At 48.4% G+C, this 23480-nt stretch overlaps 1 protein-coding gene across 1 annotated transcript; it reads right to left on the bottom strand.

Annotated features, from left to right (window-relative positions):
• Window positions 1-5648: 5648 nt before the first annotated feature.
• LOC124664395 lies at window positions 5649-22531 on the bottom strand. The gene is made up of 5 exons (XM_047201927.1): window positions 22514-22531; window positions 22341-22412; window positions 21709-22196; window positions 21467-21620; window positions 5649-5915 (listed from the first exon to the last, which is right to left on the bottom strand). The coding sequence occupies exons 1-5, from the start codon at window positions 22529-22531 to the stop codon at window positions 5649-5651; spliced, it is 999 nt and encodes a 332-aa protein (XP_047057883.1).
• Window positions 22532-23480: the final 949 nt, after the last annotated feature.

The raw sequence follows: 23480 nt of genomic DNA on the forward strand, positions 1-23480 counted from the left end.
CCATGATGTTTGTTTATGTGTTACTCTCACTCTAAAACCCTAGCAATGATCACTTGATCACCCTTAGCCAAATAAAACTAAAATAGAAAAGGAATTCTAAAAATCCCCTTCACCCTCACATAAGGCCTATGCCATTTTTACAAATCTTTGATCTAGGCCAAATTGGTTTGCACCATCACTTGTAAATAGTTACTAAACACTTATTAACACCTTTGAAATCAAGCCAACTCAATTCAAATCAAATTTGAATCAAAATGGAGCTCACATGTGATTATGGTCATATGTGCCATTTTTACCCTGATGCCCACTTTGAGCCCCTGGATTTTTACTTTTCACTTCTACACTTGGTCAAACCTTTTCACCTCATCCAAGATAACATCAAGCACTCCAACTTTGCCCAAAGCCACCACCCCAAATTCATCACCAATTTCAAATGAGAAGCAAGCAAAGTTGGAACATTTTCACATATGTAAGATCATATGCAAAATGTGATTTTGCATCTCAATTCCTTTTGACCACCACCACCACCAAAATGCTCCACTTAATATATGATTGCAACCCACCAAAAAGATTTGCAAAATTCAAAAATTATTTTCTTTCGGGCTTTTGATCGAACACTTGGCGAGCGGGGTATCAAATGAGGCCCATGCCGGAAAATGGAGAGGACTTGGTCCAACCTGAGCCACCACGACAACCCCTGGACCCTCCTCTCACTTCACCACATCAGTTCCACCACTTGCACCGGCCATGGTTTGATTTAATCGACCAAACCTTGCCATGCCGTGGCATGGCATGTCCACCTCATGCCATCTCCTCACCGGTCGATTCCGAGCATGCACCACCATGTCCGGCAGCTCCCTCTCACCTCCCCGGACACGCTCATGCCATCCCTTGACCGAGACCGAGCTCGCACGCGTCGGCACACGAGCGCCCAGACACGCCCAGGACTCGCCCATGCCGCGCCAGTGCACGCCCGGCGAGCGCCCTGGACGCGCCAGAGCGTGACGACGCCCACCGCCTCGCGTCACCTCCGCCTTCGCTCTCAGCGCCAGTCGACGCGCGACACCACCCTGCATCGCCTGGACACACCCACTAGCCCGCGGGAACGCCGCAGACGACGACCGTGTCCACGACCGAGCGCCATGCCCTGCGCGCTCCCGTCAAGCTCACCACCGCTGCAGAGCCCCTGCCGCGCCACGATCACGCGCGTCAGCTTCACCAGTGCACCAACAACACGCCACGCCCATCCCTTGCCTCTTCGCAGCCCTGGACCGACGACGACGCCGGCGACCCTAGCCGAGCGCCGCAGCCACCTCTCGCTCCTATAAAAGGGGAGCCCCTCCCGCTGAACTGAGCACACCACTCGCTTCCTCTCATCCTCACAGCACTCCTCGCCACCTCAATTTCACCAGTTAGCCACCCCACTGCTCCAATTGCAAGATCGCCGCCGCCGCCAGTACACGGAGTCGCCGGAGCAGGAGGCCGCCATTGGAGACGCAACTGCTTCCAGGCGCTTCCTCATCCACTCCAACGTCGCTGCGCACATCGCCGACGACCGCCGGAGCTCCGACGAGCTCGCCGACCCCCTACCGCCGTCGCCAGTGAGTCCCCTCTCGCCGGAGACGAAGGCCTCCCTCGACCGTGCGATCTCCTTCTAATCGCACGGCTCTCCTCTCCCCGTACCGATTCGGGCTTTAAGTCCCACTGACGCGTGGCCCCCACGCTGTCAGGCGGCCCGCTGCGCCAGACGCAGTACTGGGCCGGCCCAATCTATTTTTCTCTCGCAGCCCAGCTATTTTCCCGCGCGAGCCCACCTGTTCAAATTCAAATTTCCAGAATAAATGAAATATGCAATCTGATGACAAGTTTAAAATTCAATAGGGACAAATCTACTCGGCCAAATTTCACAAACTTGATATTTTTGGAAACCTTAGGATTTTATCTACACAATGCCACTGGATAGAACCCTATATCTATTGTATAATTAAAGTGACAAAATAAACAAGGCAGGGACTTTTCTGCCTTATAATAATTCTTAAAAATCAACCATAAATGCTTTTCAGTAAATTCCACCTCCAATAATTCACATTTCACTTATACTAATTGTTTCTACAAAAATATGCCATGCCTACTTTGAATGATCATGGCTTAGTTGTTTTAAATGCCTTTATGGCTATTTCTAGTCAAAGGTATTGTCCAAAACTATTAAGAAATATTATGAGGGAGTTTCTCTCATTTAAATCTTGTCACCACCATATTCCAAATGAAGTGGAGACTCTGGTTATTTAGGTCCCATAGGAATTGTTGGTGATATTAAATCTTGCTATGCTAAAACTAAATAGTATGAGGTGCTCACCTCATTTAAATCATTTTCTTAAATGCTAAGTGTGAAGAGGTTGACTTGGGTCGACCTAGGTCACATATTATGCATAAGAGAAATTAAATCTTAATAAGATAATGAGAGGAAATTATTTCTCTAAATAATTCAAAGTAACATTTAAGACTAGTATGAGAGGAAATTATTTTTCTTAAATAATAAGAAAAAACACATCCACCAACTTAATAGTAATATGTGATGCTAGTTTAAGTGTGTGAACCATGTTTGTGCCTAGTTTAGTAAATTAGTTTGGTGTGATGATTGTGTACTCCGTATTCGTATTTTAGACGCTAGTACCGAGGAGTACCGGGAGGAGGAGGAGGTCTACTTCCAAGAAGAAGAAGACCACTTTGACCGGTTTCCCAACCAAGGCAAGATAATACTCTTGCAAAGTGCAAAGCTCACCATGAGCAAAGCATTACCCCATTTACTTTATGCTTATGATCCTATTTCCCAGTTTTACTTTACAAGCTTTATTTACTTTTGTTTTATCAAAGTACCTTTTTGATTTATGATTTACTTGGTTAGTATTGGGTTAGTACAAGAGTATCAAACTTAGCCTAGAAGCAAAGCAAATACTTAGCACCCCTCATACATAGTTGCTAGTGCTAAATTTAAAATGACTACTCTAGATGGGAACATGTGTTTATGAGATGATGATGGTTAAAACCTTGGAATGATGAGTCATTTCCATTGAAAGATTTTGAAGGTGAATATGACATGAAATTGACTTGGTGATTTTGGCTAAAAACTGATGATTGAGTTGGATGCGATACCATTCCAATTTTTGAGTACCCCCACAATACCTGATTATGGGTAGGGCTTAGGCTGGAAGTTTATGTGTCTTAGTATGGGTTCCCTCTAAACAAGCGTCATCGGGGTTATGCCGAAAGCTGCCTCTACAACAAAAGAAATGATGAGAAATGACGTGAACGAGGTGAATGTCCGGCCCAAGCCTCGTGCGGTTCCCGGGTTAACGGTTGGTTTTCACCGGGAGGCCAAGCTCATGGGGAGAGGTGCCTATACTAAGGTGTGTAAGTGAAAGGTTAACGGTTGATGATCCGCGTACCGAGTTACGATTATTCGGGGTTTTATCCCTGACGGATGTAATCAAATGTTGTGGCACAAGTGTGCAACCTCTGCAGAGTGTAGAACTATTCGAATAGCCGCGTCCGCGGATATGGACAATTGGAAAGGACATTCTGTTTCCGTCATCAGAATTTATAGCTATGTGACTGGTGTTTTGAATTGAACTTGAAATGGTGAATTTGAATTGAATCACAACAGAGTTGTGGGAATGACACTAATGTTCCCACTTGAGTTCGTTAGCACTTGGGGGAGTTGTTTACTAAAATGTTTATCAAATAAAATTGGCTTTATGCAAATAAACTTAGAGCTTAGAACACTTTCCATAGTAATGTTAGTACTTACTTTAGTATTAGATTGCGAGTACTTAAAGTACTCACGGCTTTGTCCCTGGCTATTCAAATGGCCAGACTATGAAGCCGAGCAGCAGTACGAGGATGACGATCAGCGGGACGTCTACCACAACTAGGAGCTTCTAACGTCAAGCGTTGGCCCGTGGACTAGAGAGTCCTTGTATCTTACGCTTCCGCTATGAACTTGTGTTTGTTCGTTGATCATTAGGTCAACTATTTGTGTAATATGGATCATGTGATTCCAATTTGTAAGACATTCTGGTTTGTAATGAATGATGACTGTGATACTTAACTATTATGCCTCGCAACAACAATATTCCTGGGATTGCGATGTATGACATAATAGGCATTCGGACTTAAAAATCCGGGTGTTGACAATTCAACACCCTATTTAAAGGGGTGTCCCAATGGGCACACGGGGAGCTCGTGGACCCCGCGCTGCTTTCATCTTCCTGTGGAAGGAGCATGAACCATTTAGAAATTTGGATTCATTAATTAGAATGTAACCATAAGGAGCTAATTAAGCGGGTGCATTCCTTACCAGAAGACGCTCAAGCTGCTTCTCCTCCAGATTGGTGGTGAGCTCCTTTGTTACCGGGTCCTCACTGTACCGGGCCCTGAGATAGCGTACGGTTTGCTTATCTTTGAATTTTGAGAAGAGGGGCGGTAGGCCTTGCCTCGCACGCTCCGCATCCTCCTTGTCCCATTTCGGTTGCGCCACTGTGTAACCGCCGGGACCAAGTTTGTGGGTGCCTAAGTTCAGTTTCCGCATGTTCTTCCCCCACTGACTAGAATTCGAGGTTGAGTCGCTCTCGCACTTGATCTTGTAATCCTGGTAGTCTTTCTCGGTGATCGAAGGATTTGTCTCCTTGATTTTCTCGTAACTGTCACCTTTCAGAATTATTGTCTTCACTCGGTTCCTCCAACTAGCGAGGGCGGTGCTCATCTTCGTGAGGGCGGCATTATGCACTTTATTCCGTCCGAGACGTTTGTCTGAGCAGTCAACCGGGAACGAGTATCGTTCGTGCAACTTCGTGAAGAGGAGGGAGCGCAAATTCGCTCGGTCAGGATGCCTGAGGTTCTCGGCGTTGATCGAGACCGTGCTCCGGAGGACGCACCCGAGTTGTGACGCGTACCCTTTGACTAATTCAGGGGGAGCCGTTGGAATCCCATTGGCGCCCACTTCGGTGAATGCCTGCTTCACGGTGCTGAGCACATTCGAGCGACGCTCCTTCCGTTGCCTCTTCGGTTCGCCGCCGTCTGTGTGTTCGCCGCCATCACTGGTGTCGTCCTCGGCAGCACCATCACTGGTGTCATCCTCGGCGGCACCATCGGTTCGGTACTCGAGATCCGTGTCATCTTCCTCGGTGGCACCATGTTGTGACTCCATCTCATCGGCCACCTGCTAGAATGGTTTGCTGCCGCCGGCATCGTCGTTGTCGGCCATGTTCGCACTAAATAGTAAAAAAATGCATATACTTAGCGAAAAAATTCACGGAAAAATTGGGCATGACCTTTGCTAAATTATGGACATAGGAGTGCCCCATTTTTGCCGAAACGGAAATGAATCAACATTTCGGCGATATTGGGCAACTCATTTGAAATCCCTGCACAAAAAATGGCACCATAGGCGCACGGCAGAAATAACACATCTCATTTGTATTGATACCACCACATACACACTAGCAACAAAATGCTAGCAGCAGTAGCAGCAGCAAAATGCACCAGATGGCAAGGAGCATCCAGCACCAACAAGGAGCATCACCACCACCAGCAGCAAGCAAGCAACACGGAGCAACAAGCAGCACCAGCAGCCAGCAGCACCAGCAGCACTAGCAGCCAGCAGCACCAGCAGCAAGCAGCACCAGCAGCCAGCAGCACCAGAAGCAAGCAGCACCAGCAGCAGCAAGCAATTTAGAAAGCAACACCAGCAGCCAGCAGCAAATGCATGCAACAAATGTATGCAGCAACCAGTAGCAAATGCATGCAGCAAGCAGCAACAATGGAGGGCTGCTCACCGGGAAGAAGATGGGGGCGCTCGAGTAGGTCCGGCTCCAAGTCGAGGAAGGGTATCGATGAGGTCGCAGCCACTGGAGCACCTGCACATTGCATTTCACATTAATGCAAGACTAGATTAAATTGCTAACTGAAACTATCAATCCCAAAAAATATTAAGTTGCAGGGTCCACCAATAGAAGCTCAACAAGTAAACAAAACTATCAATCCTAAAAACAGAAAACTGTAACACATGCTCCTACTCCAACCCAGTGTACTTAGGCGGAAACATTTCTTGCAAAACAACAATTCAAAAGTATTTAACCATGAACACTGAAACCCATTTCTATTGGTTGCCGGTGGAAACTTTAGAGGAACATCAGATGCTCAAGTTCCAGAAAATTATTTTCAATGCACCAATTTTCATTTTCACCATGCCCCTTCACTGTAACATTAGTCATGAGTTCTAGTAAAAGACACCAGCTGAGGCAGAGAGTGGGTGTTTTGATGGACATATGCTCACAGATTGAATTTCTTGAAATACTAGTACCCTATCCAGTTCTATGCAGTCACAAACCCATAAAAGGGCAGCCTGAACTTGGTCAACATGGTTGAATACCTGACCTCAGTGCCAGTTTATTAAGAGAGCTGCATTTCAACAACATATCCCAAATTCCATACATCACATGACAGCGAATTTAGCGCAGATATTCCTAGTCAAGACAGGAGTAGGCCTTATAAAACTATGGGCGCGATATGAACCGGTGGGGAGATCTGGCATTATAAAATTATGATCAACACTAGTCTTTTACTAGAACTCATGAAACATTATAACCAGGTACTGACTAGTATAGCTTGTTTCTTGAACAAAGTAGTAACCAGGTACAACAAATTTACTTGCAATTCACTTGCTACTGACATGTAATCCACCAAAGGAACCAAGTAGTAGCCTTTTAGCAATAATCCACCAAAGGAACCAAGCAGTAGCAGTAGCCTTTCTAGCAATAAACTTCCAATAACAGTAGCAGTAGCCTTTCTAGCAGTAGCAGTAGCAGCAATCCTCCTGGCAGTTAACACCGAGGAGGAGGAGGAGGAGGGGAATCGGGGGCTATACCTTGGAAGGATGCGGCGGCGGTCCTCTGCGGCGGCGTCAGTGGCATCGGGAGCTACACGAGTAGGGCAACATCGAGAGTGGCATTGTAGAGGAGGGGAGCGTCGAGGGCGTGGTGGCGTGCTTCTCCTGCTCCTGCTCCGCGGCGTGGTGTCGAGGACGTGGCGTGATGCTCCTACTTCGGGGGAACGGCGAGTACGGCGAGTGGCAGAGGAGGGGCGGATTCGGAAGAGGCGCCGGCGGAGAGGGTGTGGTGAATGGGGAGAGGCGGCCGCCGGTGGGACGAGGAGGAGGGGGATCGAGGTCCAGGCACCGCCGGTAGAGGAGGGGAGTGTACGGGTGAGATCTGGTCGGGACGGGGGAGGGGATATTTGGCTAAGTCCCTGACCCCCTTAGCAATGGCGCACCTCTAGGGGTGCGCCACAGTGAGGCTTAGCAATGGCGCACCTCTATGGGTGCGCCACTGCCAATTTAGGTTTGGGTCAAAACGGCTCGGCACCTTCTGTTGACAAGAATCGCACCGTACCACAATGGCTAGTGTCCATTGTTTGGTTTACCCTGGCCGGGCAGGTTCGAACCCTCGCGGCCCCAATTTTTTCCCTTTTTTTAAAAATTGATTTAACCCTGTAATAAATAGCATAATACACCAAAATAAAAGTCATATTTTTGGAGATTTTCTAGATTCTCCTCGATCCTTACGTAGTATCTGTGCTTGATGTCACCGGTGTACGATTCCATCGTTGCCCCGGAGTTCTGACAACCTCTCTTCATGTACTTTTCCTCGGTATAGAATGTGTAGCCGTCGATATCGTACGCCTGAAATGTCATCAGGTTGTGTTCGGCGCCCTGTGACAAGGCGAATATGAGTTTTTCTTCCGCGGAAGAATCCTCGTCTAAAGGGTACATCAATATCTTGTCCTTGAACCACCGCGTGAAGGCTGAGTTGTGCTCTTTGATTATATCTCCGTCCGTCCTCTGTCGGCCCTGGTCATTGTACGTCTTTGCGATAAAGGTTTTGTGCTCTACCACCCAAGGATCGACCACGTCTATGTGTTGTAGCGCGACTAGGTTTGCTCTTTCAAAGTCGGCGATTCGACCCTTGAAGTCGACATGCATTTCGCGGCTACCCTCGTGGTGACCCAATCCAGTGAGCCTCCCGAGGTGCTTGTTTACGGGTAGACCAACGGGGTTCTCGATTTCTAGATAACTCGTGCAGAAGTAGATGCACTCTTCGGTCAAAAAGCACTTGGCTATGCTTCCATCCGGATGTGCCCTGTTGCGAACGTATCCTTTGATAACACCATTCATCCTTTCGAACGGCATCATGCTGTGCAGGAACTTCGGCCCCAGTTGGATGATATCCTCCATGATATGTACCAGTAGATGCACCATAACATCGAAGAATGCAGGCGGGAAGTACATCTCAAGCTCGCATAGTATCACCACGATCTCTTCCTGTAGCCTTCTGAGTTGCCTCACGCCAATAGACTTCTGAGAGATGACGTCGAAAAAGTTGCATAGGCCAAAAAGCGTTTCACGGACGTGCGCGTCCATGATCCCACGAATTGCAACCGGAAGTATCTGCGTCATCAGCACGTGACAGTCGTGAGACTTCATCCCGCTGAACCTCTGCTTCGCTACGTCTAGGTACCTGCTTATCTTCCCCGCGTAACCGTAAGGAAGTTTTACTCCTAGGAGACAGTTGAAAAACTGCTCGATCTCCTTCTGACTTAGAGTGAAGCACGTGGGGGCAGTAATATTTGATCTTCTTTCCCTTTTTGCCCCTGCGACGACTTTGCGTGTCCTCCGCATGATCATCATCGTCATCGTCATCGTCATCGTCATCACCATTAGGGCGTCCCGCGTGAAGCTCCTCCCTGATGCCAATTGATAGCAAGTCGTACCTTGCTTTCAGCCCATCTTTGGTCCTCTCTGGCATGTTGAGCAGGGTACCAAGCAGACTCTCGCACACGTTCTTCGTGATGTGCATGACATCAAGGCTGTGAGGCACACGGAGGATCTTCCAGTGCGGCAAGTCCCAGAAAACAGACCTTGTCTTCCATACCTTCAGCAGCGGCTCCGGCAACTTTCACTTCTTTCCTGGCCATGGGCACTCTTTCCAATTTTTCAATAGCTCGTCTATTTCCTCGCCGCTCCTCGTACGTGGTCGTCTTCGGGGTTCGTTTTGACCATCGAACAGATCCTTGCGTTTCCTCCATGCATCATCGTCGCGAAGCCACCTTCGATGTCCCATGAACACCGTTTTCGAAGACCCTGGATCTCTATCTAGCTGGCGAGACGTTGTGTCATCCATGCACCTGACGCATGCATTGAATTCATCGACCACCTGCCCCGCGACATATCCGTAACCGAGAAAGTCGTGCACCATCGTGAGCAGCGCGGCTCTCATAGGGAAATATTCTTCCGCGGTGGCGTCCCACGTATTGGCAGGTGCATCCCATAGCGTGGCTAGCTCCTCTTTCAGCAGCCCCATACACAGATTGATGGCGTTCCCTGGTTGTTTCGGCCCTTCAATTAGCATACTCATTTGAATGTACTTCCTCTTCATGCACATCTAGGGCGGAGGTTGTACATCCACACAAATACAGGCCAGGTGCTATGCGTGTTGCTCTGGCTGCCAAACGGATTGACTCCATCGGTGCTCGCACCCAGCCTGATGTTCCTAGGATCGTCCCCAAATTCTGGGTATTCGAGGTTCAATGCATTCTACTGCCTAGCATCCGAAGGGTGTCTCAACATCTTGTCCTTTTTCTTTATCTCCGAATCATTCGCATCATCTTCTCGCTTCTTCATCTCCGCGTGCCAGCACATTAGCTTTGCTTGCTTAGGGTCCGCGAAATACCGCTGCAGACGAGGAGTGATCGGAAAGTACCACACCACCTTCCGAGGAGCTTTCTTCCCCTTCTTGTATCCACTGACGCCGCACTCCGGACATATGGTAGACCCCACGTGCTCGTTCCGATAAATTATGCAATTGTTCAAGCACACATGGTATTTCACGTGCGGTAAATCCAGAGGACACACGATTTTCTTGGCCTCCTCGATACTAGTCGGACACGTGTTACCTTTGGGAAGACGTTCGTGCCAGAATGACATGTTGTCATTGAAGGATGTGTCGGTCATTTTGTGCTTTACCTTCATCTCCAGAGCCATGAGCGTTACTTTCAGGCGGGTATCCTCGGGCCTGCATCCTTCATACAATGGAGTAACCGCGTCTATCTCCAGTTGATCCAGCTTGGCTTTCTCTCGGGCGGCAGCTCTGGCGTTACTCGTCTGCTTGAGAAGCATCTCTTGAAGATAAGGGTCCTGCACCCAGTCCATCGATGATGGTCCATCGTCTTCATCTTCATGATCATCATGATGATCTCCGTCTTGATCTTCCTCATCAGGTCCAGGATCTTCTACATTGTGATCATGATCATCTCCGGGATCTTCTACATGGTGCTCACCTTCCTTATTTCTTGAAATCCCATGGACAAATTCATAATCTTCTTCATCACCTTGCCACCGATAGCTATCCATGATACCACGCACGAGAAGGTGGTCCCGCACCATATCGGATTTAGGGTCCATAAGGCTCGTCAGCTTGCATCTTCAACACGGACATCTTATCTCCGTTTGGTTATTTTTAATCATCTCGGTCGTCGCGGATATCAAAAACCTAGCCACAATGCCTTCGCTCATCATGCCAACCATGGTCGCCTGCGGGGTAGAGAGAAAATGAATATTTTAGAACCAAAAGAAAATTTTGGCATGACCTTCCCTAAAAATAGGACCTATGTATATGCGTAGTATGCCAATTTTTCACCGAAACGGAAATGAATCAACGTTTCGGAAAAATATTGGCAACTCGCATTTCAAATCCCCCTGCAAACAAAAACATGCATGCACCACCTATGTGCAAGCTTCGCATACAACACATGTGGAGGCTTCACATACAACACATGCATGTGAGGCTTCTCGAATGCATACAACACATGTGGAGGCTTCTCGCATGCATACAACACATGTACATGTGTGGAGGCTTCGCATAACATATATGCACACACACACACGTGTGCAAGACGATAGATCGGGACCGATCACCTTACTTACCTATGAAGACGATTGAGCGAGAGACCGAGAGATTGGATGAGAGAAAGAAAGATGAGATTAAGTAGGAGAGAGAGTTTCCCCTTACTTACCTCTCAAGAAAATTAGGTTTAACAACTTGATTTGGGTGAATGAAGGGGTGGAAATGAGGTGGGAAGGAGGAGCAACACGACCAGATCCAAATTTGGTGGGAGGTGATGGAAGAGTGTTGGGGAAAGTGGGTGCCACATGGGGGTGGGAAAAGCAGGAAATGGTCCCAGGTTAGCAGTGGCGCACCGCTCACTGGTGCTCCATTGCTATGTGAGATAGCAATGGCGCACTAGAAAGGGGTGCGCCACTGCTAACCTGGGACCAGCCCGCCCCCTCGTCCCACCCCTTCCCCAAACTTAGTAGTGGCGCACCACTTTCTAGTGCACCATTGCTGTGCGAGATAGCAATGGCGCACTAGAAAGGGGTGTGCCACTGCTAAGTTTGGGGAAGGGGTGGGATCTGGCCGACCTTTTGTGGTGGCGCACCTCAAAAGTAGTTCGCCACTGCTATTTTTGTATCAGTGGAGCACCACTTTTTGGTGTGCCACTGCTATATAGCAGTGGCGCACCTCATTAGTGGTGCGCCACTGATGGCAATATTACGGCTAGGCCTTTTCCTAGTAGTGCCTGGAGGAAGAACACGATCTTGCATGGCAGGCATACCCGAGGATCAGCGAGGAGAGCATCTGATCCAGGATCTCGACACATCATTCATGTCGATAGATTCGAGAGGAAACATAACACCAAAGACGCCAGAAGCAGCTTACATGGCAACACATGCATACCTGATGGCAACCAGGCCACCTCCTGGTGACCCCCGTGCATCTTTGTATCAAACTGCAATGGCAGGTATCGGCGTTATGGGAGCAGCGATAGCTAGCAGAGAGGTTGCCCCGGAACCCGCAAGATCTACACGCCGTAACAGTCCAAGGCAAGTAGGAAACCGTAGATCAAGGTCACCACAGCGACAACTCATTCCTCGATAGGTAGCAACGGCGACCCGAAACAACCAAAGAGAGGATGAGGCAAGGCTCAATACAGCTCAAGCACGAGTTGATAGAGCACGGGAAGGAAGAGTCCGTGAAGAAAGAGTCCGTGAAGAAAGAGGCCGAGAAAATCGCCAGACATCTGAGGAGAACGAAGAATATTGCGGACTCCCTTGCTTTACCCGTAGGGTTCGCAAGACTCGAGTACCTGCTAGTTTCAAACTACCCGACAATTACGAAAAATTCGATGGGCTCGAGGACCCAGAGGATTGGCTGGTTGATTACGTTGAAACGGTAAAATTAATGGGAGGCACAAAAGCAACGGCAATGCAAAGCATCCAAGTCTACCTCAGCGGAGCCGCAAGGTCATGGATGAGAAAATTGCCGGAGGAGTCGATAGATAGCTAGGAAACTTTCGAAAGGGCGTTTGTGTAAAACTTCAAATCTACTTGCAAGAAGCCAGTGTCGATCAAGCAGCTGAGAGCTTGCACGCAGAAATCAGGCGAGACGATGAGAGCACACATCCAGCGATGGAGTCTCGTAAAGAACACAGCTGAGCACATATCGGACAAGAGAGCAATCGACGCATTTATCGGGGGTATCCGTAGAAGGGACCTAGTCGAAGAATTGGGAAGAGCAAATCCGAGAATGGTCACGGATCTCATGGATATAGCAAACAAATGGGCCGACGGCGAAGACGCTGTCTACAACAAGCGAGCTCGTTCACCCGAAGAAGATTGCAACAGAACTAGCAACCAAAACAGGAAAAGATTCCGCAACTTTGCAGAATACGACGGTCCCAGCCAAGTTTCGGCTGGCTTCCGCAGCAATAATGGCGATAGCCACCGCGACGATTATCGCACGGGAAGCGGACAACGAAGCGAAAATAGAGATGCGTCTAGTTCCAGCAGGCAGAACAATCGATCAAGATACAACATGTCACCCGAAGAAATCATGAACGGTCCATGCCAGATGCACTTCTACATAGATGCCGACAGAAGGAGGTAGTCGGGTCACCTCCAAAAGGATTGCCGAACATTCCAAGCTTTCTGAAGAATCACGGAAAATTCACAATCTGAAGCAGTAAGTCGAGGATACGCACAAGGGCCAAGAAGCGAGGTGCACATACCACAACCACCACCGCTAGCAATCAATAACAGGAACTCGCAACAACAGTTGCAGATCACCGGTCCCCCCAATTCTAGTGGTGGATACACACAAACAAAGGGAGCAGTAACAATGATCCAGAAGGGCAGGCCAACGAACAGGACGCAGAAGCTGATCACCCGACAGGTAAACATGGCATTCCTGTCGCCACCACCAACTGTCGAGTACCTCAATTGGTCCTGTCAGCCAATAGGATACATCAGGGAGGATCATCCGCCCCAGGTGCCAAGACCAGGACATTCGGCTCTAGTACTACCCGCAGACATCGAGGGATATGAGGTTCCTCGAGTGTTCATAGATGGAGGCAGCAGTATAAATCTGATCTACGCAGATACGTTGAGAAAGATGCACATCTCGTTGGCCAACCTGATGCCGACGGATACATGATTCCATGGGATAACACCCGAGAAGCCAAATTATCCCTTGGGCAAGATAGCTCTCGATGTACAATTTGGAACGTCGGAAAATTACAGGAAGGAGAAGCTAGAATTTGAGGTTATGGATTGGCCGTCACAATACCACGCAATCCTAGGGCGACGCGCGTACGCCAGATTCATGGTAGTGCCACATTACACATACCTCTTGTGGAGAATCCCTGGACCCAATGGACCAATAACAGTCAGCGGAAGTTTCGCCTTATCAGATAAATGCGACAGAGACTTCAATAGAATCTCCGAGTCGTTCGGTATGCAAGCTGAATACGAGGCGACAAAACTCACCACCAACCATGATGTGCTGCCAGACGGAAGTAGATCCTTGCAAGAGCAAGCTTTTGACACCTCCAAAGATTCCAAGGAAGTGCAGATCCATCCAACGGACCCCAAGAAAACTACGTCTATCGCGGCCAACCTGGACCACGCATAGGAAAGCGCGCTTGTTGAGTTCCTCCGTGAGCATTGGGAAATCTTCACATGGTGCCCAGCTGACATGCCAGGAGTACCCAGGGAACTCGCCGAGCACGCCCTCAATTTGGATCCAAGAGGAAGACCAATACGACAACCCCTACGCCATTTCTCTGAGCCGAATCGCAAAGCTATGTTGTCAAAAATTCATCGCCTCGAAGACGATGGATTCATTAAAGAGATAAAAACTGAAGCCACCTGGGTCGCCAACCCATTCTTGGTCCCGTAGAAAAACACTAAAGTCCTTCGCATGTGCGTCGATTTCACGTGTCTCAATAAACATTGTCCAAAGGATCACTTTCCCCTCCCGCGGATTGATCAAATTATCAATTCCACGGCAGGTTGCGTACGTCTTTCCTTCCTGGATGCGTACTCTGGTTACAACCAGATTCGCCTAAAAATAGAAGATGAAGCCAAAACAGCTTGCATAACCTCATACGACGTTTTCTATTACAAAAAAATGTTGTTCGGGTTGAAAAACGCGGGAGCCGCATACCAGCGGATGATGCAGAAGTGCCTGGCAACACAGATTGGAAAAAAACGTCCAAGTATACATTGATGATGTGGCCATCACGAAGAAAAAAGAGCAATCCTTAATCGACGATCTCCGCGAAACTTTTGACAACCTCGACAAGTTCCGTATCAAGCTGAACCCGACAAAATGTTCCTTTGGTGTTCCTGCGGGAGAACTCCTCGGATACTTAGTGTCAGCTAGAGGAATCGAAGCAAACCCAGAAAAGATACAAGCAATCCTGACGATGAAGAACCCGACCAAGCTCAGGGAAATACAACAGCAGATAGGGCGTGTCGCGGCTTTGAGTAGGTTTGTCGCAAGGTTGGGAGAAAAAGTGTTACCTTTGTATGCGCTCATAAAACAAGGGGAAAAATTCGAGTGGAATGAAGATGCAGAAAAAGCTTTCGAGCATCCGAAGCGTGCTATTTCAACACCACCAGTTCTAGTGGCTCCACGAGAAAAAGAACCCTTACTGCTATACATTGCAGCCACACCACAGGTGGTTAGCACTGTCTTCGTTGTCGAACGGGAGGAAGAAGGAAAGATCCATGGTGTCCAACGCCCAGTATATTTCCACAGCGAAGTTTTATCTCCATCCAAGCAGCGATACCCACATTATCAGAAACTGGCATATGGAGTCTTCATGTCCGCGAGAAAGCTAAGACACTACTTTTCGGCACACCCGATCGTGGTAGTCAATGAAGCACCTCTCTCGAACATCTTGAACAATCCAGAAGCTACATGACGCGTCTCCCTTTGGGGAATGGAGCTTTCTCCTCGGGACATCACATATGAAAATAGAAAAGCAATCAAGTCGCAGATTCTGCCGGACTTCATAGCAGAGTGGATTGAGCTTCAAAATAAGGGACCACCAGATTTATCCAGTACGTGGAATATGCACTTTGACGGGTCCAAGAGAACAGAAGGAGCAGGAGCTGGGGTGGTCCTTACTTCTCCACAAGCTGGCAAGTTGAAATATGTATTACATATGACCTTCCCAAACGCATCAAATAATGAAGCAGAATATGAGGCTCTATTACATGGGATGAGGATGGCAAAAGCTTGCGGCGCAACCCGTATAAAAATCTTCGGGGACTCACATCTGGTAGTACAACAGGTGATGAATAAGTGCTACGCGGTCAATGACAATATGGTGGCATATCGAGATGCATACAATGACTTAGAAGGAACTTTCGATGGATGCGAAGTAAATCACGTAAGCAGATTCAGCAACGATGAAGCCGATACTCTATTAAACATCGGGTCGCAATTCCTGCCCGTACCTCCAGGAGTCTTTTGGGAGGAAATCAGCGAAAGATCAATCAAGCCGAAGAAACCCATAGCACAAGGACAACCGAAGAAAAAGAGGAAGAGCAAAAATGGCTCGGGGCTGCAGCAGCCCCAGAATCGTCGACTTCAGATGAGGAAGAAGAACCAGAAGAAGTACTGATGATACAGATTCCATGGATGTAAGCATACTTGGGGTACATCATGAACCAAGAAATCCCAGCAGATCCTGTCGAAGCTCGTAGAATCATCTGGCGGTCCAAGGCGTTCACAGTGGTCAAAGGTGAGCTATACAAATGCAGTATCTCAGGTGTTCTGCAGTGGTGTATCACACCTGAAGAAGGACTGATTATACTCAAGGACATACATGAAGGAACATGCGGCCATCATGTGAGCAGTCGAGCAATCGCAGCAAAAGCTTTTCGAGCAGGCTTTTATTGGCTACCAGCCATTGAGAATGCGAAGAACATTATGCGCACTTGTGAAGCTTGTCAAAGATTTGCGTCCAAACCACACGCCACAGCAGCTGACTTAATGCCAATACCTTTGGCGTGGCCTTTTGCCCAGTGGGGACTCGACATGGTAGGAAAACTGCACAAGTCTTGGCCAGGGGGCCACATTTATTTACTAGTCGCAGTCGACGGATTTACCAAGTGGATCGAGGCGAAGCCAGTAACAACAGCGGACGCAACAGCGGCGGTAAATTTTATCAAGGGGATCGTTTTTCGCTTTGGCGTCCCAAACAGCATAGTAACAGACAATGGCACCAACTTCACCTCTCGAGAATTCAAAGATTATTGCGAAGGGCTAGGCATCAAACAACAGTTCGCATCAGTGGCACATCCACAAACCAACGGCCTGGTTGAAAAAGCAAACAGCCTTCTCTGCAATGGCATCAAGAAACGCTTGCTAGCACCACTCGAAAAAGCAAGGCACGCTTGGGTCGAAGAATTACCCTCCATGTTATGGAGCCTACGAACAACACCAAACGCAGCAACTCAAGAAACATCTTTCTTTCTGGTCCACGGGGCGGAGGCCGTGCTTCCAATAGATTGCCTCATGATTCGCCAAGGATAACAGAATACGATGAAGAAGTGTCACAGAAAGCACTCGAAGACGATGTCGATGCACTCGACGAAGCTAGAGACGTTGTATTATCTCGAGTAAGTGCATACCAGCAGAACTTGAAGAAATATCATAATCGTCGACTCTGTCCCCGATCCTTTGAACTCGGGGATCTACTCCTTTGACTCAAGCAACATAGCCATGAGAAGCTGGAATCCCCATGGATGGGACCTTACATTGTCACAGAGGTCATCTCAAGTGGAGCTTATCGTCTCAAGGACAAGAAAACTTGAAATGATGAAGGAAATCTGTGGAATGTTGCACAGCTACGGTGTTTCTATGCGTAGAAAAGAAGTTACCAAGGCTGAACTCGAACGACCATGTAAACATATAATGTATTAGAACAGCTCGCAAGTTTTCAAACGCAATCTTTTCCTTTTAGGGTACCATGTGGGACTGAAAGGTTTTTAATGAGGCGGGCTTGCTTTGCTGAAATATAGCATGGTTGGAATAAAAATAGTGATGTCGAAAATTATTGTGCCTTCTTCTGCAAAATCTACGCTCGGGGGCTCGACCCGCATAGTTCAATATAGTAAACTCGACAATCGTCGCAATATACTTGCTTTGGCTTTGCGCAAATCTCGCGAGCAAATTAATTAAGGGTCATCGCCACCCAACGCTCGGTGGCTCGGCTGATACAAATGAAAGGATTTGGGTACCCCAAACAAGGTTCGCCTTGATCACACAAAGGTCTCGCGAAACCATAAAGATAGTACGACAACAAAGTATATATGAGAAGTTATTTTGGGTACACCATAAATCAATAAAGTATACAACAAAGTTACAAGTATGCGTCTTGGTTTGAAATAAACCTCATGCACGATTCAATATAGCTATACAAAGTTTATGAGGAAAATTACACTTATCCATACATATTGGAGACATGTATTTACGGGGAGAAACTATTATATTAGGAACCCCTGAAAAAATCAGAGTCCAGCTAAAGCAGTTTGTCAACTATCTGTTCGGCAGGATCTTGTACCACTTCAACATAACGATCAATTTTTATTCTTCTTCTTGAGCATTTCAGAAGGACCCTACTCACAACTTCGCCAAGGTCAATCTCCGAGTGACAAATTCTAACCCAGATAAGAGCAAATTTTGCACCAGCAATCATCTGCGCCCTTATAAGACCACGAATATCTTGGACGTTCTTGAATTTCGCCAGCAGTTCAGAGAATTCTTCGGGTTGAGGATTGCCAGGAAATAGAGTCTTATATACTGTGCCCAGCGTATTGCGGCAAAGTCCAACAAAATTTCGAGTCTGAGCAGCGCGATCCTTGAACTGAAAAATACGACGACAGCGTGCTTCATTTGCCCAGAAGTCCACATTAGCTTCAGTCACAAGTCGCATAAGGCCACTAACCCGCAAGCTCACTCTATGCTCTTCGGCAGCAGCATCTATAAAGACGCTTATGAAGAAAGAACAGAGGGAAGAATAAATAATCCTCAGGGAAAAATTACTTAGTATGACAAGAGGAGAAAGAAAGCGTATCTTCACTCGCATCAGTCATAAGGTCGAGCATATAATTCTCGCGTTCCGTAGAGCGAGCGGCCTTCAAAGTAGCAGATTTTTCAAGATCAAGAGATTTTTGCGCTTCGAGAAGAGCAGCTTGTTCACGTTCAAAGGACCTTTTTGCTTGGTCCAGGCAGTCACATTTTGTTTCTTCAATAACTGCACTTGTTGCCGTAATTCTTCTATCTCCGTTTCTATCGAATGAGATGACACATGTGCCTTGGAAGCAACAGTTGCGGATGTTTCGGTTGGCTTGGATGCAGCGTGAAAATTATCGGGACATCCAGTTTCAGCATAGTCATCAACACTACTAGAAAAAAGGCATTCAGTGGCGCACCACATATAGCCATCAGTGGCGCACTAGTGGTGCGCCACTGTTATCACGCCACTGCTAACTCCTAGTAGTGGCGCACTAGTGGTGCGCCACTACTATCCTTGATAACAGTGGCGCACTGCGTGGTGCGCCATTGACATGTCCAGCAGTGCGCCACTATTACTTCAAATTGGTGCGCCACTGTTGGTCAGCTGCAGTGCGCCACTACTGTCTCGACAAGGTGCGCCACTACTGTCTAGACAAGGTGCGCCACTGCTTCAGCGAGCTGCTGCGCCACTGCTGCGTGTGGACGTGCGCCACTGCTGCGTGTGGGCGTGCGCCACTGCTGAAGTGCCTGGTGCGCCACTGCTAGAATTGTAGGGGATCACAGGGCAGTGCGCCACTGGAGCCAGGGCAGTGCGCCACTGCTACTTAGTGGCAGTGCGCCACTGATGGGAAACCAGTGCGCCACTGCTACAATATCGATTTTTTTTTGTATCCTGGCAGGTATTTATACAGGTTGTATATGGTACAATAGCACAATACAGGATATATAACACATATACACAACAGCACAGCTCATCCATACATAGTTCTTCACATTAGCCCCACATGATTCACAAGATTTCACATTAGAGAAGTTACGAGGTTACAATGCAAGTTACGGGGTTACAAAGTCGCAAATGATTACACAAGATCGATCATCTAAAGTACAATCACATAGAAGAGAGCTAGAGTCAGTACTAGCACCATCCCGATGATAGTGGTCTTCATCCGGTTCCTCCTCCGCTCCCTCCTCTCTCCCGCCAAATAGCGTGCGTATCTATCTTCGGCCTCCGCTCTAGTGGTGTACCCTTTGTAGCTGTTACCGCTAAAACGGTGAACCTGTCTCCGACACTCCTCCCAGTCGTTGTAGACTCCGGGAACCTTGCCCTTGTACACGACATACCACGTCATATCTGCACATATGCACAAGCCAAAGAAACATTAGTGCACGCTCATAGATGTTTGCAACGAATAAGAGCAAACTCAAAAACGATCCAAGTAGTATGAACTAAAAAGGCATGCCTCATACATTGTTGGTCGGAACAAATATTAACATTTAGAGAAGGGGTAAGTGAAACCAAGTAGGATGCACAAGAGATTGATACTTGTGTCATCGCACCAGGTTCACTAGCCCCTCCCCCAAATGTATAGGTAACCAAACATTCTAATCATTGGCATTTTGAGATACCAAAGCAAATGGAATGACAAGGGCCTCATACATTGTTGGTCGAAACAAATATTAACATTCCGGGATGGCGTCAGTGAGGCCAGGTAGGATGCACAAGAGATTGATATTTGTGCCATCACACCAGGCTCACTGGCGTCACCCCGGAGTGTACAGTTGACCGAACATTCTAATCATTGGTATTCTAAAAAACCAAAGCAAATGGAATGACGAGGGCCTCATACATTGTTGGTCCAAACAAATATTAACATTTAGGGAAGGCGTTAGTGAGGCCAAGTAGGATGCACAAGAGATTGATACTTGTGTCATCGCACCAGGCTCACTAACGCCTCCCCCAAGTGTAGTGACCACAAAATTTAATCATCGGCCAATGCAATTAAGAAGTGCCAACTCAAATAAGAGACAAGTAGCTAGTATGAACTAAATGGAATGCCTCATACATTGTTGGTCGAAACAAATATGAACATCCCGGGATGGCGTCAGTGAGGCCGAGTAGGATGCACAAGAGATTGATATTTGTGCCATCACACCGAGCTCACCGGCGTCACCCCGGAGTGTACGAGTGACCAACCATTCTAATCATCGGCATTCTGAAAAACCAAAGCAAATGGAATGACGAGGGCCTCATACATTGTTGGTCAAAACAAATTTTAACATTCGGGGATGGAGTAAGCGAGGCCAGGTAGGATGCACAAGACATGGATATTTGTGCCATCACACCAGGCTCGCTTGCTCCACCCCCGAGTGTACAAGTGACCAACCATTCTAATCATCGGCATATGCAAACAAAATTAACGACCAAATCAAGTGCGGAAAACGACAGAGCCATATATATAAGTTCACAAACATAGCCGAACTAGTAATTAAACGGACATGCAAGTAAAGTGCTCGGATAAAGTTTATTACAACGAAGCTCGTCTTTAGTTCACAACTACATAACTAGGCTCGCACATCAAGACTTTCTCGGAGCGTGGATAAAACCGCCGCCTTTCTTCAAGCACATCCATGAGCGGTAGTCGTCACCCTGCATTTGGAGCATTGTGTCTATGTCACTGTTCGACGGCTGATAGCCGGCGTAGAACTCCCCCGCGCTTTGTAACGACATCTTGATGGATGATTTCACAAAACTCTACTTGGATGCGGAAGAAGTCTTGCTTGATGCCGTCGTCGGGGACCCGCGACAATTTGTTGGCCCAGTCTCTGAGATGCTCAGGTAGCGTAAGCTGCTGCTGGTCCCGTATGAACTTATTCATGTGATAGAGGGTGTAGTAGGCATCCTTGTTACTAGAAGGCAGCTTCTTGACGCAGGGAAACTTTGTTTGGTGCTTGAACACATGCTTCCCGTACCTAACATTTGGCCTCTGCATGTGGCCTTTCGCTTTGACGTAGCCATTGAGAGCATCATCAAGTACGGCCTTGACATTCGTGTAGTCCGTGGTTGACTTACTGTCCGCATCGAAGTATGTGGCCACGGAATATTTCGGGGTTATGGAGATGAGTGTGCAGGTTTTGTCTCTGCGTAGAACACATAATGTTTAAGAACATGACGATTGAAATCTAAAAAAATCACGAGTTAAGACCGGTACGGTGAGGGGTGACTTACTCGGGAAATACAGGCAGGAGGAGGTTACACTTCTTCTGGTTCGCTAGAAAGAAGTCTTTGAGGTATCCACTCGCGACTGCCCGGTCTCCGGCGGTGGCCAAGTGGACGGCACGCATGTAGAAGGGGTCGGCTATGGCGATGTCCGGGATGTTGTTTCTAATGATCCGCATCGCCTTGCTGAGCGAGTATAGGCGAATGAAGGTGTAGTGCAGCGGATAACTGTTCAGCATGGCGAAGATGTCATCATACCGCAGGAAGATCTTCTCCGCGAAGCCACTATCGACAAAGCCATGGCCCGAGGGCACCTTGGCAACATACACCGGGTATCCATGATCTTTCTCCCTGATACGCCGCTCCTCCATAAACTGAATACCGTCAACCAGAGATCGCATAGGACCGGGTGCAGCATCGTACAATCTTTGAATTAGCATCCGCTCACCCGACACATGCACCCTCGACTCGATATTCTTGGGCATTGGTGGCCCGTCCTGAGCACGGATAGGTGCCGGCTGGCTGGCAGACTTGTCGTCCTTCTTCTTTCTTTTCCGTCCCTTCGGCTTCGTATTTACTGGGACTGCATTCTCCTCTTCGCAAGCCTTCTTCAGTGTGTTAGGACTGATAACACATCTCACCTCGGCTATCGGCTGAGTCTCGGTGAAGTCGGCAGCTGGAGGCGTCTCCTGAGAACAGAATAGGTGCCGCTTGTTGCAATAGGTTTTCCCCTCGGCGGCAGCTTGAGAGGGTTGGCTATTGAGATCGTAGTCCATCCCAAAATCGAAGTTGTAGTCAAGGTTGGCAAACGTACTATCCTCGTCTGGACCATCGTTCGGATCCTGTGCCATATGCATGTCCTCATCAGCTGATGGCGGCACCGTTGGGGTGGTCTTGCCATGGCTTGGCGCCGGCACGGCTGGGGGTGCTGTCTGTGGGGTGGTGTCCCTCGCCCCCAAACGAATCTGGCTCTTTGGCCAAACCATGGACCAATTGAAGCAATGCTGGAGGGTAAGGACCTCATCTTCGTCGGCACCATGGGGTTGAAAGGGAGGTAGCACGTCGTCGTAGCCGCTAAGCACCCGGACCAGTTGAATCCTATACACGTCGGGTTGCATGGGTCTACCGTGTAACTGACGGTTGCTCGGTTGAACGATTTTGGCCTTGGCAACATCGATCAACTCGCCGTTCACAAACTGCAGGAGAGTGCATGGGACGTCGACGGCAGAGCTCGCGGAAAACATGTAGGGCGTTAGGGATGGCTAGCTAGTCAAAGGCAAGGATATGGATATGGAAGTCATCGGAGACGAGGGTTGGTTACCGTGATGGCGTCCAGCTCGGCTAAGGTCGAGGCACCGCCGGCTACGGGCGTGCAACTGATGGAGTGGCCACTTGTTGGTGCGGTGCCGGGCGGCGTATTATCCGCAGCGACGGGTGCATTGAGCTGAAGTAATGGCGCCGCGGGAGCCAGCAAGGTTGGCGCCGCGGGAGCCACCAAGGTTGGCGCCGCCGGAGCCACCAAGGTTGGCGCCGCCGGAGCCACCAAGGTTGGCGCCGCGGGAGCCACCAAGGTTGGCGCCGCCGGAGACACCATTGTTGCCACCTGCGGACTCACCGATGGCTCCACGTTGTGCGAGTTGCTGCTCGTGAAGCTGGGAACCGGGGGAGGCCCCTTTTTTCCTCCCCTATACCACGCGTCCAGACCGGCAACCAAGGTAGGGATGATAGAGCTAAGCGTGTGGCCCACTTGGTCCTCCACTTGCTGTCTTTGCGTCCTCTGT

This window comes from Lolium rigidum, chromosome 6 (genome assembly GCF_022539505.1).
Source record: "Lolium rigidum isolate FL_2022 chromosome 6, APGP_CSIRO_Lrig_0.1, whole genome shotgun sequence".
Lineage (NCBI taxonomy): Eukaryota > Viridiplantae > Streptophyta > Magnoliopsida > Poales > Poaceae > Lolium > Lolium rigidum.